Source organism: Phacochoerus africanus, chromosome 8 (assembly GCF_016906955.1).
Source record: "Phacochoerus africanus isolate WHEZ1 chromosome 8, ROS_Pafr_v1, whole genome shotgun sequence".
Classification (NCBI taxonomy): Eukaryota; Metazoa; Chordata; class Mammalia; order Artiodactyla; family Suidae; genus Phacochoerus; species Phacochoerus africanus.
Window position 1 is genome coordinate 146377489 of NC_062551.1, and position 20049 is coordinate 146397537.

The following is a 20049-nucleotide window of genomic DNA, read 5'->3' on the forward strand; positions in this document are numbered from 1 at the left end:
ATCCCGCGATGCTGTGGCTCTGGTGTAGGCAGGTGGCTGCAGCTCCGATTAGACCCCTCGCCTGGGAACCTCCATATGCCGTGGGAGCGGCCCCGGAAAAGGCAGGGAAAAAAATAGTGATTCCAGCCTTTTCCTAAAGACAATCAATTTATACCAAAGAAATACATATAAATATTTGTTCTCCATCAAATACATCTAATATTCTAAGATTTATTATATACAGTGACACGGGAGAAAGATATGTATATTGTTGAGTCATATGATAAAGTACCTATTGAATTTTGTTTTGTTCTGGTTTCAAATCCCTACATCTGCTATTCTTAAAAACAAATGACAGACCAAACAGACTCATATTAAAATGAATTAAATAAAATGATTTAAGATATTTTAAACCTTAAAAATATAGCCTATAGCATCTAAAATGCAGTCTTATATATTTGGGGTTAAAAAAAATTGAAAAAAGGACCTTCTGAAAATTAAGTCCTTGTGCCCAGGAACAGTTCTTGGGGTTTGGAACATCTTCCCAAAATAGCTTTTTCATTCTACAAAAGACAAGCAAGGTATTAGAATTAGAGAAAAACATTCACACTGAAATGTTAACAGTTCATCAATGTCCAAACTAGAAATTAATCCACCAGACTGTCTGTGCCTCAGTAGGATCAGATTCATTTTCACATGCTGTCCCATGATGATATCCACCAACTTTCTGTCTAGGCCAAGTTAATGATCAGTATAATAATAAAAATAGTTTGGGATTAGTCAATGCAAACTATTACATTTTGAATGGATAAACAATAAGGTCCTTCTGTATAGCACAGGGAACTATATCCAATCTCCTGATGGAAAATAATATAAAGAAAGAATGTGTGTGTGTGTGTGTGTGTGTGTGTGGTCCACACACATATACACATATATACTATATATATATACATACGAGGCATTTTGCTGTACAGTAGAAACTGGCACAGCATTTTAAATCAACTATACTTAAATTTTTAAAAAGTAGCCAAAACTTACTAAAAACTGTTTGCCAGGCACTGTGCTAAGTACTTTGCACAGGTTTTCCTCAGAGATAATTAAATATTAAAAATGACCATCAATTGAGTTTCAGAAACAATTCCATAGATATGGCCCCATCGGCTCACTTGACTGAAAGATAAATTGGGATTCTAAAATCATATTTCCCTCCTCTTTGCTAGAAGACCAAAGCTTCTGTAGAGAATTGGCAGGTGTGAACTAACCTCAGTGGCCACACCTCTCAGAACAGAGTGATGCAGTGCCAAAGAACTATTCAAGAAATAAGGCCACTGGACAAACCAAACAGAGTGGAGCCACGCAGTGCTGATGTTTTAAAAAGTAGAGTGCCTACTGACCATAAGGGAAATGACTGCCCCAAATAAATCTTCACCACTAAAAGTCCTCAACCTAAATTGTACAACTCTGAAAACCTTTCCTGCAACTTCTAAGAACATACTGCCTCGGATCTCCTGTTATATTGTTATTTCATGAATGATATACATTTTAAAAAAAAAAAACCTAATTTTTTTCCTAAGGCTTATGTGTACTAGCAAAATGGAACATAGTTTTGTGAAATCAGGCCTTTTCTTTTTATGTCGTCTCATTGTATACTGAATACACACCAAAATACTTAGAATACTTCAGTGTTTCCGAATTGGATTTAAAATCAAGGTTTAAATACGTTCAAGATTTTCAACAGCGAGTACAATACCTTTGGTGTGACATTAACAATGTTCCAAGCAATAAGATTGAAGAGGAAATAATTATTGGCACAATTACATATAGACCTGCATCATTCTGGTGTTTTTCACCATCTGAAAAAGAAAAAAATTCACGCAACTCAGAAGCTTCAGGTGGGAGTTCCCGTTGTGGCGCAGCAGAAACGAATCCAACTAGGAACCGTAAGGTTGTGGGTTCGATGCCTGGCCTCGCTCAGTGGGTTAAGGATCCAGTGTTGCCGTGAGCTGTGGTGTAGGTTGCAGATGTGGCTCAGATCTGGTGTTGCTGTGGCTCTGGACTCCTAGCCTGGGAACCTTCATATGCTGTGGGTGCTGCCCTAAAAAAGACAAAAAAGACAAAAAAAAAAAGCTTCAGGCAATAACACCTTTGTGTATTAAAAATTATAATAGACTTTTTTCCGTTTCATCATAAATTGAATTGACCTTTAGAGATACACAAATCAGAAAGATAAAAAAATATGGCTATAACCACATTAATAAAATAATTATTATTTTGTTCAGACTTACGCTTCTTACAATTTAACAAAATTATTTGTCAGCTCTCGCCATCTGATCACTTAGGTTATAAAGCGTCAGCTAAAGTTTTTTTGATGACTCTGTTTCAGCATCAGCTTCTGGAGAAGGCAAGCTACAACACCCACCAATCTCTAACTCGCTCACTCCAGACACACGGACTTCCTTGCTGTTTCCTGCACCACCAAGCATGCGCACTCCTCAGGGCCTTTGCACTTGCTATCCCTTTGCTGATGCTCCTCCCCTTTGTTCCTGAGGGACTTTACTCAAACAGCAGCTTCATAGAGAAAAAGACCATTTTTGGCCATCCTTACTGAAGTACCACATTTGAACTCGATCCCGTCATTTTTTTATTTTGCTTCATGCACTTATTTCTATCTGATATTATGTTACACATGATTTGTTTACTGCCTGGAGTTTAAGCTCCATTTAGGGTACAGACTGATGTTCACTGTTCAGTCCCTAGTGCTTAGCACAGGGCTCAGTATATATTTGTTGAACCAGGGATGGATTCTTACAATTATTTTAATTACAAAACCAGATAAAATATTTCTCTCTTGAAATTTCATTATTGGGTTTCTTGGATTCGAAAATGATTTCGAAATGTAATAGCAAAAGCAAATGGTTCCCACTCCAAGTACAGTAAGATGAATCAGAAATACCACACCAGTGAATGTTTTTCTATAACTTTCCAGTTTTATTTTTTTTAATTCCTCTAGAAGATGATTAAAATTTAAAGATTCAAAAATATGAGTCGAAACACTGGGGGGTAGATGCATTTATGTTAATTGTACACAAAGTTAATATTTTCCAAATTAATTTTTATGATGATGTATTTTATTGTATAGCTGGTCATTCCCCTTTATTTTGTTCCCATCAACTTTTTACCCAGTTTGAGATTGAAGACTTTACTTACCAGTACAAGAATACAATACCCTGCCTGATTATTCTTCTTACAACCACCATGGAACCATGTAGCCTTACCGCAATCACCTGTGACACATTTACATAAGACTCTGGACTCTCGCCTGATACCACCAGAAAGAGAATAATCAGATGGCAGAACTACTGCTAACTAAGGAGGAACCCCCACACTTGTGTAAAACGAAACTAAAAGTAAATATTTTTACCTTGGGTGAAACTGTTAATTATCTTCGGTTTCCCCACTCCTTCCATGAATATGGGGTAAAGACTGAATTGATATTTCTCAATAGGAATAAAATGATCTGAAGAGAAAAAACATTTTGAAGAGTCATTTCTACTGAATTAATTGAGGAAATTCGAGGTAAAAAAAAATATCCATGATATTTCCATGGATATAAAACTGACAGTTTATGGATTGAAACTGGTCGATTGAAAACTGATAATGTTATTTGTGGATTGAAACTAATAATTAGCCAGTTTCAAAGATAATCTCAGCACTCCAAATTCACCTAGTAACATCCATAATTTTCCAAATCATGTTTTAAAATCTTACCCAGAAATAGGAGTTCCTGCCGTGGCTCCACATCAAACCTGACTGGCATCCACGAGGATGCAGGTTCAATCCCTGGACTCACTCAGTGGGTTAAGGACCCACCATTGCTGTGAGCTGTGGCGTAGGTCACAGACGTGGCTCGGATCTGGCGTTGCTGCGGCTCTGGCATAGGCTGGCGTCTACAGCTCTGATGGAACCCCTAGCCTGGGAACCTCCATATGTCGTGGGTGAGGCCCTAAAAATACAAAAATTAATTAATTAATTAATTAAAATCTTATCCAGAAATAGAAGATTGCATTTTTTCAAAGACGTGTTCCAGTGATAGCCAGTTCGTTTAAACTCAGGGAGTATAAGTTGTTTTATTTCCCTTTTCCAGGCAATACACTCTGCCTCCTTTCTCACATCACCAAAGCCAGCACTATTCCCTTTTGGTAGGAATTTAGTTTAGTTAGCTTCCCCATTCAAGGCAGCTGGGAGACTAAGTCTTATGAAATCCTATGCAAAGAAAATGGAGGTGGGGACCAGGAATCCCCCTACATATCCAGGCATCTAAATCTATGGAGGATGACCATCTCCAAAGCCAAGCTCAAACTGGATCTATCATGTTCACAAATGGTCATAATAAGCAAACGTTACTCCACAAGAGATAAATCTCTCTGAAACGCAGAGAGTAAATACCTGAACAACAGTCATGAACCAGATTTAATTCTCTATCAATAATTTGTTTCTATTTATCCTGATACTAAATTCTAGGGTCTTTGGAATGAAATAAAAGTATGAGCTTTGGGATGATATAAATAAAATCATGGTAATCCTTAGCTTCCCTGCTTAAACTTGGACTTGGAGAGTGTATTGTGCACTTATAGTTTAGATTTTAATCACCTTGTGGGGTAACTGGTGTACTTTTGGATAATTATGCTGGCTTATGTCAACAGGTTCTAGATCCCCAGAACTTCAGCCTGGTTCTTCCAATCATTGCTAGGGTACACATTTGGGAAAACGATTCGGTAATAGATATCGAAAGCCATTACAAATGATTTTTTTTAAAGTTAAGCTGAAAGCAACATAAATGTTCTCAAATAAATGGTTTAAGTAGATTCTGGAATAAAACACTACATAATCATTCGAAAACTATTTAAAGAAGTGGGGACAAAATAGAAACATGCTATCGAAGGAACAAATCTGAAGAAACATTATAAGTGATATGATTACAACTATGTAAAATAGTCAAATGAAAAATGATCAAATGAAATAGAATAAATGCGATAGTGACAGAATTATAATCAGTAAGCTCTATCATCTGTTTTTGAAATTTTCATTAACTATACTATGTAAATTGATAATCTGCAGCATCACACTAATTCAGAGGAGAAATTTATTAAGGTACAGTATGCTTACCGTGGATATAATACTTTTTAACAGAGGAAGGGATTCTGAGCCATTTAATTTCATGGTCTTCATTAAGAATTTTCCACTCAAGAATAAAATACATCAGATTGTAATCACTGGGTGAGAGCAGCCAGGAAAGACCCACACAACTGCTGTTTAAAGGATAAGCACTGAGTGACTGCACGATATTTACTGAGGGGAAAAGAAGGAAATTTATTTTTAAAGTCAAAATTAATGAAAAGATCCTAGTTGCCTTTAGGAACATATATGCTAGTGGGAAAGGGGAGAAAGAAGAGAAAGTAGACATTTACACAAATAAATATAATACACGGCAATTATTTTTGTATTGCAAGTCATATAAGCAGAGAAATGTGGGACTATATGCTATGGAAGAGGAATAAAATTCTATCTAAAATTAAAAAAAAAAAGATTTTTGGATATAGTCAAAACTGTGTTCTCCGCTGTAACACTGAGCAAGGCTGTTAATCATCTTCTCAAATTCCCTCCAACTCTTCTCTCCCGCTGATGGAATGGTGCTTTCAAGGCACAAGTCTGCTCACTTTAACACGCTCTGGACAGGGTCTCATTTAAAAGGCTCCAGTGAACTTCCACACACGTCGTGACGAAACTCCTAACAACCCTACAAGGCCCTGAGGGTCAGGTCTCAGCATCCCCTTTGGCGTTTCCGCATTTTCTGCACCAGCACCAGCCTGGTCTTGCTTCACGTCCTCTCCTGACCCACAGACCTTCTGGTCACACTGTTCCTGTCTCAGAGGAACTCTTCCCTGGCCTCTGGGGAAGTCTGATTCCTGCACCACATCCTGATTCCTATACCACAGTCTGATTCTCAGACCCTCAAAACATGCGAGGCGCCTATTTTCTTTTCTTTCATAAAATGAGATTCCTTTCCTGGGAAAACTCATGTCTGTGTGTAAACAGGGACTAACACGTAAGGTTATTTGCTTGTTGTCTGTTCTCATCTCTTGGGCTCTGTGAATGCTGAGACCATCATGGTTTTTCTCATGTTGGGAAGTCCCAGCACTCAGCACAGTAAATATTTCTAGATGTTGACTGAAAATTATTTTCAGTATAAAACTTTGTACAAGTGCTGTGGCACTCACATGAAGCTTACAGTATATGTTCACAAATCATCATAATATAAGGTGGGATATAAAAAACAGCAAGAAAGGTAAAAAGCACTGAGTTTAAAGAAAGGATAGGACATATCTAATTAAAGTAATAAGCAGGAGTTCCCATTGCGGTGCAGGGGAAACGAATCTGACTAGGAACCATGAGGCTGCGGGTTCGATCCCTGGCCTCGCTCAGTGGGTTAAGGATTTGGCATTGCCCTGAGCTGTGGTGTAGGTCGCAGATGTGGCTCGGATCTGGCATTGCTGTAGCTGTGGCATAGGCCAGTGGCTACAGCTCGGATTAGACCCCTAGCCTGGAAACCTCCATATGCCGTGGGTGCAGCGCTGAAAGGACAAAAGACCAAAAAAAAATGCAATAAGCAAACACTTCATGGAGGAGATTGATAGAGGTATAGGAAATCTGGACTTTCTATTAAAAATTATACTTTAAATATATAGTTGAAAATAGAAACTCCTATTGAAAGTGGTTCTCAATTTTCTGATCCATCCAAAATGTCATAATTAGTAAAAGAGCATTCATCACTCATATTAAATGAAATACAGGTTATTTTCAAGTCTTGCATCCATATAATTACATGTAATACTATAACATATATACATAATATATATGGCACATGCACATTACTTATTTCACAAAATTTTATCTATATGTATGTATATACATTCATACATACACGCAAACATACATATAAATATCTAGGTGGGGAGAGAGAGAAAGATACTGATTTACCTACAACCTCCACTGCTCCAAAGTTTAAGTATTATATTTAGTAGAATATGTCCTTTATTATAATATGATTTCAACAATGTTCTACCACATAAAAAAACTAAGGACCATATTACATAATCAGGATAAAACCCGTTATGTTATTTTTTGCACAAAGAAGAGATAAAAAGTGAAAGAGAGACTTTCCGACTCAGAGAATCAGAGGCTTCTTGGAAGCTCATTTAGACTGAGAGGGGTTTGCAAAGATTAGCTATTAAAAAGAGCACAGTTTACTACCCTGTACCTTTTCTTACCTTTGCTCATGGGCCATGAGAATGTTAAATTAAAATTTGCAGAAGAAGCACCAATTGAATTGACGGCCAGAACTGTAACAGAATGTGCTTGCTCTGTCCAAAGGAAAGTGAGTTTAGTGTGGTTTCCCACATCTTCTGACCATGTTCCATGGCGGGAAGTATGATGTTTCACCACATAACTTCTCACGCTGCACAATGAGTCATTTTTCATCAGAGGCTGTAGTAAACATAATTAGTTTAAGAGCTACAGTGCTTGTTATACCAACAGAGCTCATATACCTTATTACACATTTCCCCTTGGTAGGCAGGAGTCAAGTCAAAGCAAGCATTGCAGAATCCAGGATTGAGCTTCGGCCACTCTGACCATCATCTCCCTGAAGCTGGGTGGGTGGGCGTGGGGCATGCAAAACTAATACGTTCCCCCTTTTATCTTTTTTCTTAAGACTCAGATAATAAATCATTTGAAGATAAAGAAGCACAGATATAAACAGGACACGTTTCTACCAGGAAGTTTCACTCTAATTCTAGAGAAAAGAAAGACTGGCAGGGAGTTGAGAGTTTCTTCATCTAAAAAACAAAAACGTTGAATAACCCTGTTATTCTGGTTCTGTAAAACAACGAGAAAGAGCTGAATGGGTATTAATCATGACTCCTACTAATCCCAGGAAGGATCTGTCATTCATTTTTTTCTTCCCCGATATGCTGCCACTTCAAGTAACAGAGGCTCTCAGGTCAATGTTGAGGGCACACCATAATTGCTGTCCTATAGTTTAAAAAATCATACCAGGTCACTGACAATTCCAGTGTACAATACATAATTAGTCCAATTCTATTCTTTCATTCTTCAGAAGATAACAATATAGCCAATTCCCCAATCACCTGCACCTATTTCCAGTTAAGATTTAAGTGCTATCAATCCCTTGTAAACCCAGAGAAAGTTTGTGTGTATACAATGAACCAGAACACTGGTTCTCGATTATTTTGTATTGGTGCCTATGGGAAAATATGCAGTGCCCCATAATCCTCTCCCCTGCCCCCTGCAGGAAGGAGCTGCTGGACCCACTCACACTGGAAGAAGGCAGAAATGTTTTATACATAAAAAACATTTGTGTGTGTGTGTGTGAGAGAGAATATATATATATATATTTATATATATATATATAAAACACACATATGTTTTATATACATATAAAAGCTCTGAGCTGTCAATGAGACATTTTCTACCAAAAAAAAAAAAAGAGAGAGAGAGAGAAAGAAATTGAGAAAAATAAATACAAACACCTAAAAATATATCCCTACGGGACTTGAAATAACCTAGGTACGTGGTAAGTGAGATACTAGCAGCTACTGAAACAAATAAATGTGCGAAAAGATCATGCAATTTTTATATTTTGTTTTTAAAAAAATCTACGTCAGTTTCCATATACAAATACTTTTGTAACCATTGAGTAAAAATGATGCTAAACTTCCTTACTTTCTAATACTACAAATTACTCAAGGCTCATCTCGTGTATTTCCTGCCCCAGCCCTATAACCAAGCATTTTCTCAAGAGCCCTAGTTCCTTTTATTGGAGAGCAGTATTAGAAACAAATCTGGGAATGCTCCTTCCTATGGGAGTGGGGCTTTTTCAGCTTACAGATCAAGGAAATGCAGGTGTGTACTCTATTTGTTTATACACATATCTATGAAAATTTCTAAACAAATCCACCTATATTCATATTAAGCTATCTTGAGTTCATTCTGATGTCTCCAATGCTTTATTACATGAATCATTCCAGTCTTCTCCTTGCTTGTCTGTAACCTATTCAATCGTGAACAACCTGGGTCCTCCTTGCCGTCCATCATCCATATACCCATCACCCAGGACTTCCCGTGTGGCTCACAACATATACTCAGCATCCACACATCCATCATCCACATATCCAATACTTCGTTCAATTCCAGTTTGCATTTACTGATACAAGAGTTGCTAACCCATACCTTGTGTATGAAAGAACTTTAACTAGAACACAGTAGTTATGTAGTTTCTCCTGGCTTTAGACTTTAGAATCTACTCATTAACAAGATGATTTAGACCTGCACCTTCTTCTCCCACCTCCCTCAGAAAGGTTGTTGCATACACTTGCTATAGAGTTAGATTCTCTTGTCATCTAGATTTCTTCCTGGGATCCTCCAACCTCCTAATGGTTTATCTTTAATTTGCATGCTTAAGGTTTCCTCTTTGTGCTATAAAGTTTTATGAGTTTTGGCAAACGCGTACTGCTATATATTCACCAGGAAAATATTATACATAATACTTCCACCATCATAAAAATTCCTCTGCTCTTCACCTACACAAACCTTTCCCTATCAACCAAACTCCTGGAAACTGCTGCTTTCTCTGTTGTCTCTATGGTTAATGCCTTTTCTTGAATATTATATAAATGGAAACAATGTAGCCCTCTAGGAAGTCTTCTAGAATTTAGCAACATTCATTTAAGATTCATCCATATCTTCCCATCGTGGCTCAGTGGAAACAAATCTGACTAGCATCCATGAGGACGCAGGTTGGATCCCTGGCCTCATTCAGTGGGCCAAGGATCCAACATTGCTATGAGCTGTGGTGTAGGTCACAGATGAGGCTCGAATCCTGCATTGCTGTGGCTATGGTGTAGGCCAGCAGCTACATCTCCAATTCGACCCCTAGCTTGAGAACTTCCATATGACATGGGTGCAGCCCTAAAAAAAAAGAACTATGAAGACTCATCCATATCTTTTTGTAGCTTTAAAGCAAGCTTTTAATCTCTGAATAATATTCCATTTTGTGAAAGCACCATTGTTTTTTGAAAGAAGCTAACAAACTATATCCCTAAGTGGCTGTACCATTTTGCATTCCCACCAGCAAAAAATGAAAGTTCCTGTTGTTTCATATCCTCGCCAGCAATTTATCGCCAATTTTTTTTTCTTTTTGGATTTTAACCATTCTAATAAGTGTGTAGTGGTATCTCGTTGTTTGAACTTGTATTTCCCTAACGACAAATGATATTTGTTATAGACTGAATGTTTGTGTCTCCCCAAAATTCTGACCCCAAAAACACATTCACTTGGGATAGAAATCGATTCATCTGGGAAGGAGAATGCTCTGAAAATTGCTAAGCTGTATTCATTGTTTTTAGAAATATCCATTGTGTCTTTGCCATCACACAAAAAGAATACTCTTAATGTCCTTGAGGTACGGAGGGAAGCGACCTTTATTTAGGATTAAAGATAAGTAGAATTTTGGGACTTGAAGGCACACTAGATATCATCTAGTCCAATCTTATGTTGATACAGAAGAGGAAACTGAAGCTAAAGCGTCTAAATGACTGTCAGCTCAGCACTGATACAACTATAATATCTGAAGCTGAGAATACAGTTCAAGTCTCCAAACTCCAGGCCAGTGCTTCCTCCACTGTACATCCTACCTCTGTGAACTGAAATAAAGATGAGATGGCAGAGTCCAAAAATGACTTCATTTTACAATGAAGCAAATCTTTTGAGAGTATAGAAGTAAAATTTAAGAATAACATAAAAATCAGAAATACCTTCCAGAGCAGAGTGATATTCCTCTCTTTTTTAGTGGCGTCTTCATTAATTATTCTCCAAAATTCAGGTCCTCTGATAGGAACTGCAAAATGACAAGGAGCGCAAGTTGTACATGTGTTCTTGGAAGGATTATTTTTCAGCCACATTTGAAGCAGAAATGTATGCATTTTTTCTTTTCTTTTGTTTTCTTTTCATTTTTTCTTTATGGCCACACCTGCAGCACATGGAGGTTCCCGGGCCAGGGGTCAAATCAGAGCTGCAGCTGTGGTCTATGCCACAGCCACAGCAACACCGGATCCTTAACCCACTGAGTGAGGCCAGGGATCAAACTCATATCCTCAAGGAGACAATGTCAGGTGCTTAACCCACTGAGCCACAACAGGAGCTCCATTTATGCTTTTTTTTTTTTTTTGCTTTTTAGGGTCACACCTGCGGCACATGGAGGTTCCCAGGCTAGGGGTGTAATCGGAGCTACAGCTGCCGGCCTAAGCCTCAGCCACAGCAACGCCAGATCTGAGCCACATCTGCGACCTACACCACAGCTCACAGCAACACTGGATCGATCCTTAACCCACCGAGTGAGGCCAGGGGTCAAACCCACAACCTCATGGTTCCTAGTCGGATTCGTTTCTGCTGCACCACAACAGGAACTCCACTGATGCATTTTTAAGACACATTCATAAAATCTCTACAGACCTTTTACATCCGTGACAACTGTGTAGGCTGGAGTACTCCAATTACTCCAATAGCCCAGTCCATCTAGCCTCTTACAGCGCACCTGGACAGCATAGACTGCGCACAGGTCTGGCACCGGGACACTGGTGGATTTTAACTTTGTGTCATATACCTCATAGATCTGTAAAATAAGTCAAAGCATTAGATTATTACTAACACATGCAGCTAAAGGGCCCTGAAGCGCATTTTCTTTTAAACTCTAACACTACTCCAAACTAAGAGAGAACTGACTTTTCTGGCTTTAGAGATACTCTTATTAGGCTTGAAATGTGAGCTCCTTCAAGATAGGGATTGCCTTAGTCATCTTGTTATTTCCATTTCATGACAAGATTTGGACTGGCTCACTGCAATGTGTCACTTCCCAATCATTTCTCTTAACCCCATTGCTAATCCCTGTCCACTAATCCTCTATCCACAAAGACTTTTAAGAATTTTAACCTATGGTTAGACAGGGCCTGCTGTAGAGAATCTCCTGATAGTCTCCTCTATAAGCAAGTAAACTGTCACATTCATTTCAGCTGAAGTCACTGTGATCTAATGACATAATTAAGAGTTTCTGCTATTTGTAAGTCTTTGCAGACTGCCATCAGAAAAATGACACAGCAAGTCATCATACATATGCTTGCAACTATAGGTGTGATTCTGACTGATAAAAGCAGCTTCTTCCAAAATGTATGCAAAGGAACACATACGCCCTAAAGAATATGGTTAGAGGAGAAAAGGTTCTTTGGTAAAATAAGTTTGAGGAACATAGGATGAAACAAAGTCACAAATGTTTCTTTAATTCAGAGCTTCTCCAAATCTTTAGTATATAAGATGATTCTACACTGTGGACATACAGTGATGTAGGGTTTCCTAAACTTTATTTACCCATGTAATCTTCTTTAAGAACAATTTTATGAAATCAATGTTCTATAAAACACACTTTGGGAAATGATAAATTTTAGGAAATTTCATTCCTTAAAGGGGTTAGAATTAGATCAATCTATTTAACAGGAAGAGCGACAGAATAGAGGAGGATATGCTTTGATGCCAATAAAACAAATCTTATGCAATAAAAGACAGTTACAGGAAATAAATATTTAGTAGTGAGGCAAGCTGAAGAAATTTCCAGGTAAAAGGTACCTTCCACTGTACTTCTTTTCCACTTAAACCATAGCGAATCTGGAACTGAAGATTATTCTCTGGGAAGACTGGCTTTTCCCAAGATATTTTCAGTAATCCAATTTTTGCAGTAATTTCTGCTTTCACACTGGATGGAGGCAGCGGTTTCACTGGAAAATTTTTTTGAAGTATTACATAACAGTAATTTGAATAGTAACAATATTTTGAAAACTTGATCTTGGTGTTACAATCTTTTATAACTTCTATTTATAAAGCAACATCTTTTTTCTCAAAACTTTCTCATTCATTATCTCATTTGATCCCCTACAACTTTATCAGATACATAAGAAAGGGATTATCTCTATTTTGCAAAGAGGTTGATTGAAAAAAGATCAATACATTGCCAAGTCACTCGCACATTAAAAGTAAGACCTGATTAGAAATGGAGCTATTGTCTCTGTGTGCAAAAACAACATATTGAACACGTGAGGAATGTCAATAGCAAACTCTGTTTTGCATAGAGCTTTCATTAAAGGCAAAAAACTATACATTGCATCCACTTCCACATGTGTGAGTTTTAAACTCTTCTGCTGTCTATTATCAAGTATTTTAGGTCAAGGTCAGAGGCATTCTTGCAGAGTAAAGAATTGATTCTCTACAATCTAAGGAAAATAAGCTTTTTAAAGGGCAGAAATAAAGGCAAAGATAACCAATATGGCAAGAGATTTAAAAAATAGTAAAAGATGATATGTAAACTCAATGTAACTGGGAACTAACATCTCAAAGCCTAAACACAACAGTGTGCACCTCTGAAGATCCAGACTTCATCAATAACACTTCTTTAGAGTGTTAATGACCAAAACAGCTAAACTTTTTCATTACTATACAGTTCCTCATGCTTTTTCAACTTTTTTTTTGTCTTTTGTCTTTTTGTTGTTGTTGTTGTTGTTGCTATTTCTTGGGCCGCTCCCGAGGCATATGGAGGTTCCCAGGCTAGGGGTTGAATTGGAGCTGTAGCCACCGGCCTATGCCAGAGCCACAGCAACGCTGGATCCGAGTCGCGTCTGCAACCTACACCCCAGCTCACAGCAACGCCGGATCGTTAACCCACTGAGCAAGGGCAGGGACCGAACCCGCAACCTCATGGTTCCTAGTCGGATTCGTTAACCACTGCGCCACGACGGGAACTCCCTTTTTCAACTCTTGACAGGCCAAAAAGCTATTCTTCCCCAACCAGTAAGATGACATACATTTCACATCCTGAGAAGATTATTCCTTCTCAGAAAAGGAAGTATGAGTGTTTAAGATAGCCTACGACATTAAATGTGTGGTTGCAATGGACTGAACTGTATGGATATCACATGGATATATTCCCTGAATATCTAGTTTGTAGAAAGAATGCTTTGATGTACAGTGGTTGGTGTTCCCCATAATACCCACATTAGGGAGGTATGAGGAGCTTTCCACATTTAATAGGTGGTAAAGTAGTCACAGAGCACTTCTGGATCCCAGAAGTTGGATTTCCACAGTTCTCTAGTACCTAGTTAGCAATATAAGACCAATTAAAATGCCTGATGTTATACTGAAAAAAAACCATCAAAATGTGTTCAGTTTTTGATTTGCATTTTTCTAATAATCAGTTGATGTTGAGCGTTTTTTCATGTTTTATTGGCCATCTATATCTTCTTTGTACAAATGTCTAATCCAGGTCTTTTGCCCATTTTTCAATTGGGTTGTTGGGGTTTTTTGCTGTTGAGTTGTATAAGTTATTTGTATATTTTAGAGATTAAGCCTTTGTCAGTTCCACCATTTGAAACTATTTTCTCCCATTCTGTAGGTTGTCTTTTTTTTTTTTTTATGACTTCCTTTGCTGTGCAAAAGCTTTTCAGTTTGATTAGGTCCCGCTGGTTTATTTTTGCTTTTATTTCTGTTGCCTTGGGAGACTGACCTAAGAAAATATTTGTAAGGCTGATGTCAGAGAATGTTTGCCTCTGTTCTCTTTTAGGAGTTTGATGGTGTCTTGTGAGGTCGTACCTCACACCAGTCAGAAAAGTCATCATTAAAGTCCACAAATAACAGATGCTGGAGAGGGTGTGAAGAAAAGGGAACCATCCTGCACTGTTGGTGGGAATGTAAACTGGTACAACCACTATGGAGAACAGTATGGAGGTACCTTAGAAAACTATATATAGAGCTACCATATGACCCAGCAATCCCACTCTTGGGCATATATCCAGACAAAACTTTCCTTGAAAAATACAGATGTGCCCGTATGGTCACTGCAGCACTATTTACAATAACCAAGACATGGAAACAACCTACAGATGAATGGATTAAGAAGATGTGGTATATATATACAATGGAATACTACTCAGCCATAAAAAGGAACAAAATAATGCCATGTGCAACAACATGGATGGAACTAGAGATGCTCATACTAAATGAAGTAAGTCAGGAAGAGAAAGACAAATACCATGTGATATCACTTATATTTGGAATCTAATATATGGCACAAATGAACCTTTCCACAGAAAAGAAAATCATGGACATGGAGAACAGACTTGTGGTTGCCAAGGGGGAGGGACTGAGAGGGACTTAGAATTTGGGATTAATAGATGCAAACTATTTCCTTTGGAATGGAATGGATAAGCAATGAGATCCTGCTGTATAGCACTGGGAACTCTATCTAGTCACTTATGATGCAGGATGATAATGTGCAAAAAAAGAATGTGTATGTGCATATGTGACTGGGTCACCTTGATGTACAGTAGAAAATTGACAGAACACTGTAAACCAGCTATAATGGAAAAAAAATAAAAATCATTTTAAAAAATGCATGCAGGTGTAGAACTGAATCCATGTTGTAGGAGTCATATACCACATGTGAGGACGTATCTGCGCACGTTTGTGGGGTGGTGGGGTAGAAGGTTTCTTTATTATCCTAGGATATTTAGTATCAGAGAAGTACTGCTTACAGTAAAATCACTTCGAATGGAACCAAACTAAATAGAGGGTGACAGTGAGAGGGCAAATCAATTAACTAGGACTTCACGTTGAAAAAAATTGTTTTAATTATAAAACCTTTACCCTGTATTTAGTAAAATGTAGGTTTGAATCAGATGCATACTAAATATTTGAAAATACAATGAATCAAATATTAATTTTGGTGCAATTCCCCAACAAAATAGTATCTAGCATCAAAAGACACTCTTCTACCTTTGCCACACAATCACAAATGGGTCAGTTCTCAAAGATTTCATAAGGATACTTAGAGTGATACACCAAATTTCCAAGGGCTCTCTTAATCTTTGAAATAAAAATATCCCTTAAAAAGGATGTTTAAAATACTATGATGGATGTTATCATCCTTGTCTATTTTCTCTTTATTTCACTTTGGTTATTTTGACTCCTGCTTCCTACACAGCCTTACAAATTAAAGCCTTGGATTATGACTACTCAGATTACCATCAGAAAAAAACCATCGGAATATCCGAATTAAACTTTTACATTGAAAACACAGAATGTTTCATAATAAATACATTGGGAGAAAAATATACTATGGTTATTATCTAGGATAATATGACTACCAGATTTCATTTCCGGTGACCAATATAATTCATTACATTGCAGGCTGAAAATATTCCTATTGCTAAAAAATTGTGCTATAAGTAACTTAAAATAAAACTGTAAAATTTTCTAAGGCTGATTATCTTTTCAGTCCTGTGTAAATAGGAAAAAATAATTTAATCCTAGCATGATCAGAAAACAGTGAAATTCAACAGTTACTCAATCAATTTGAATCCAAATCTGCTAACAAAAATGAAGACACACACGTAGTTTTTGACATACCCACGGAATCAGGAATGACACATGTTGGTGGAGAATCAAGTGAACCCAACGGGTGATTAATTCTAATCCACATTGTATAGCCAGATAGCAGAAATATTGGCTGAAATATGCATTCATAAAAACCATCTCTCTGCAACTGGCAATCTTTGGGTTCAGATATGGGATGCACAGATGGAACGTCAGAACAGTAGAGGCTACTCCTTAAAAGATACAAAAAACAGTCAATTAATATACAGAATTGATGAAAGCAATAAAATATTTAAGATTTCTGCTTTGTTGTTTAAAACAGACAGTTTTTTTTTCCATATAAAAGTAGATGTTCTTAATGGAAAGGCATTTTTGAATTCCCAGCTATATCACGACCTTTCCATAAAAATAGAAAATAACTCTTATTAAATATTTTACTAGATAGTAAGTAGGGATGCAAGTTAAATAAATGACATTGTTCTAATAAGGAGATAAGAATCCAACTACAGATAGGCCTTAATATACTTTGGAAGCTACCCTAACATTATATCTAAGTGACTGAATTTTTATAACAGAAATCATAAGTGATCATGGGGCATTCCTGAATGGAAAAGAAAGTAAAATCCTTACACTTTTAAATAAGGATTAAATTCCACAACAAATTGAAAACATAACTGATAGTAAATTATAGCTTAATTGATACGGTCCTAGTAATTTTTTTTAGGGGTGCACATGTGGCATAAGGAAGTTCCCAGACCAGGGGTTAAAATGGAGCTACAGCTGCCAGCCTACACCACAGCCGCAGTAACTGGGGTTCCAAGCTACATCTGTGACCTACACCACAGCTCACGGCAATGCCAGATCTTTAACACACTGAGTGAGGCCAGGGATCAAACCTGAGTCCTCATGGACACTAGTCGGGTTTGTAACCCACTGAGCCACAAAAGGAACTCCTGTCCTAATAATTTCTAGTTCAAAGCAATATAATTAAAATAATACCAGTTCTTGGCTTATATATGAATCATATAATTGGGTGTATCACTTGTGTTCTCAAGGAAGAAAATTATTTTTTATCACTGCATCCCAATCAACACTCCACCTCAGAAAATACAAAGCATTTCTCCCCTTCTTTGAAATAGCCCTTCTGGCATTATTTGCTTTGAATATGGTATTTAAGCGGTTAAAGCAGCAGTTACTGTTTCCATAGGAATAGGAGTAAGGAGGCTCCAAAAAAATGAAAACAAATATATTTTTCTGTCTCTCATTTTCCATTGTTGGACACCTTTTTCTTCTTATTTCCTCAAAATTAAAGTCGTGTGAGTTCGAGAACATGTGGTAGGTGGGGTTAAATGAGAGAGAGAACGAGGAGTCATCTGCACATAAAAAATAAGAACGAAGACCTTGCACAAAACACATTATCATCATGGGAGCGATAACCATTTATTGAATTTTTCAAGAGAAATCACATCACTTAATTACAATTAAATAAAATACATCATTAACTCTCACAGAAACTCTGCAAGTCCTTATATTCATTCCATTTTACAAACAAGAAAATTAAGGCTTAGAGAGGTTTTTAAAAAAGTCAGAGTTCCTGTCATGGCTCAGCAGTTACCAAATCTGACTAGCATCCATGAAGATGCAGGTTCAATACCTGGCCTTGCTCAGTGGGTTAAGGATCCTGCATTGCTGTAGCTACAGCTCCAATTCGACGCCTAGCCTGGGAACCTCCATATGCCATGGGTGTGGCTCTAAAAAGCAAAACAAACAGACAAACAAACAAACAAACAAAAACCAAAAACCCAACCTAGTATATGCAGCTAGTTTCATGGTTTTTCTATAAATATTAGTAAGATAAATGAGGCAAAATGCTTATGGTTGTCCACAAACACCATTTTTAATGTGAAAATGCCATGGAAAGAAAGTAAAGACATTACAAAAGTAAAATGGCATACCATGAATGCTCTTATTCATCTAAAAGTACTCATACCAGGTAAAATGAAGACAGCTATTACTCTCATGTGAGAAACAAAGAAACTGCCCCATTTTTCCTAATACTACATAAGAATAGACTGGTAGCATTAGGAATAGAATTTGGAACACAATATTTGAGGAAACAGATTTGTTTTTCAAGTAGAAAATTTAGATTTTTAAGAATAAGTGAGCACAAGCTATATAAATCAAAGGCCCGAATACCAATGGATAAGGGTGTTTCATAGTAGTACACATACTTGAAAACTGCTAAAGAATGTTATAAAAATTAAAATCTATCTATCTTGTCCTAATCAAGATAGATATTACTTTAGATAAAAGTCTTCTTAGAGAGAAGGAGAATACTATAGGAAGATTTGAATTACTTTTAAAACACGGGGGAAAAAAGCACAATTCACTCTTTGCTATATTTTAATCCTTATTGTTTCTTTTTTAAATAATCTTACCTGCTTCTAAAAGCCATTCATTTATCTCCTACAATCTCTGGGCCACTACCTCCAACTTTTTTCTAAAACATAAATCTTTAGCAAATGATACAAAGCTTGTATAATCTTTGATATATCCTCCTCCTCCAAGTCAAATTAAATTGTATAGCCATTAATTTTTCTTGGATTTCATTCAATAGTTAAAATGCAATTTTAATTAACTGATCATTAGAAAAAATAATCTGAAGTCAAAACAAATTACAATCTTTGTGTGTGAAGTTTTTCAAGAATCACCAATTTAATCCCTCGAAACTTTCCTAAGTACATTCTACCTCCTTCTTGCAGGAATAAATCTACAGGACTATGGCTATAGTGGTATTTTTCCAGAAAATATTTATCCACAGAAACAATAAAACAGCAAAAATAATACATACCTATGATACCTCAACTGCAAAGTGCTTCCCACAAGTGATTGGATTGCATTGGTTGACCATCTGCAAGTCATTTTAGTTAAGTACCCGTCAGTTTCACATGATATATTGATATTGACATCTATTTAAAACACATTAAAATATTACTATAAAACAAAGACACCAAAACATTTTTAATGAAAATAAAATCTCAATATGATTTTCTTAACATCTTCAACTCTAATATATATAGAGTCCATAGAAATGTATCCTATGGAGCGAAATGAAGAAAAACCAGGGCTTCTTACCAATCACATATAACTCAGCATAGCGATGGTGGCACTCGTGCTCATTGCAGCAGTACACTGCATCATAGGTGAACTTTCCTCGAGGTTTGGTTGCATTCATATTGGGAAAAGTGACTTTGCTAACATGGTCACCCACAACATCATACTGACTTTGAGGAATCTTCTCAGCTAAATTCATCCACCAAACAATCTTTTTTGAGGAAACAATCTTGTTCTCATTTTTATAGATGCAGTGAAAAGAAATGTTAGACCCAACACTTGTCAGAATTTTAGGTGGAAAGTATATAACATCTGCAATGAAGGAAGACATATACGATGTCAGATGAGACAGAAAACTCCACATAAGCAATTGATACCGTGTAAGAGAGATTCACAAGGCATTCAGGA

At 37.0% G+C, this 20049-nt stretch overlaps 1 protein-coding gene across 2 annotated transcripts in view; it reads right to left on the bottom strand.

Annotated features, from left to right (window-relative positions):
* The window catches only part of LEPR (leptin receptor), a 91154-nt gene that overhangs the window by 14515 nt on the left and 56590 nt on the right, over positions 1-20049 (bottom strand). For both annotated transcript variants that reach the window (XM_047788754.1, XM_047788755.1), the window contains exons 9-19: positions 19663-19953; positions 19379-19496; positions 16561-16760; positions 12733-12881; positions 11569-11728; positions 10872-10954; positions 7308-7524; positions 5146-5328; positions 3401-3496; positions 1730-1832; positions 467-542 (exon numbers count right to left, since the gene is read on the bottom strand). In XM_047788754.1, the coding sequence (XP_047644710.1) occupies positions 467-542; positions 1730-1832; positions 3401-3496; positions 5146-5328; positions 7308-7524; positions 10872-10954; positions 11569-11728; positions 12733-12881; positions 16561-16760; positions 19379-19496; positions 19663-19953 (1676 nt within the window). The remainder of the gene's footprint in view (positions 1-466; positions 543-1729; positions 1833-3400; positions 3497-5145; positions 5329-7307; positions 7525-10871; positions 10955-11568; positions 11729-12732; positions 12882-16560; positions 16761-19378; positions 19497-19662; positions 19954-20049) is intronic.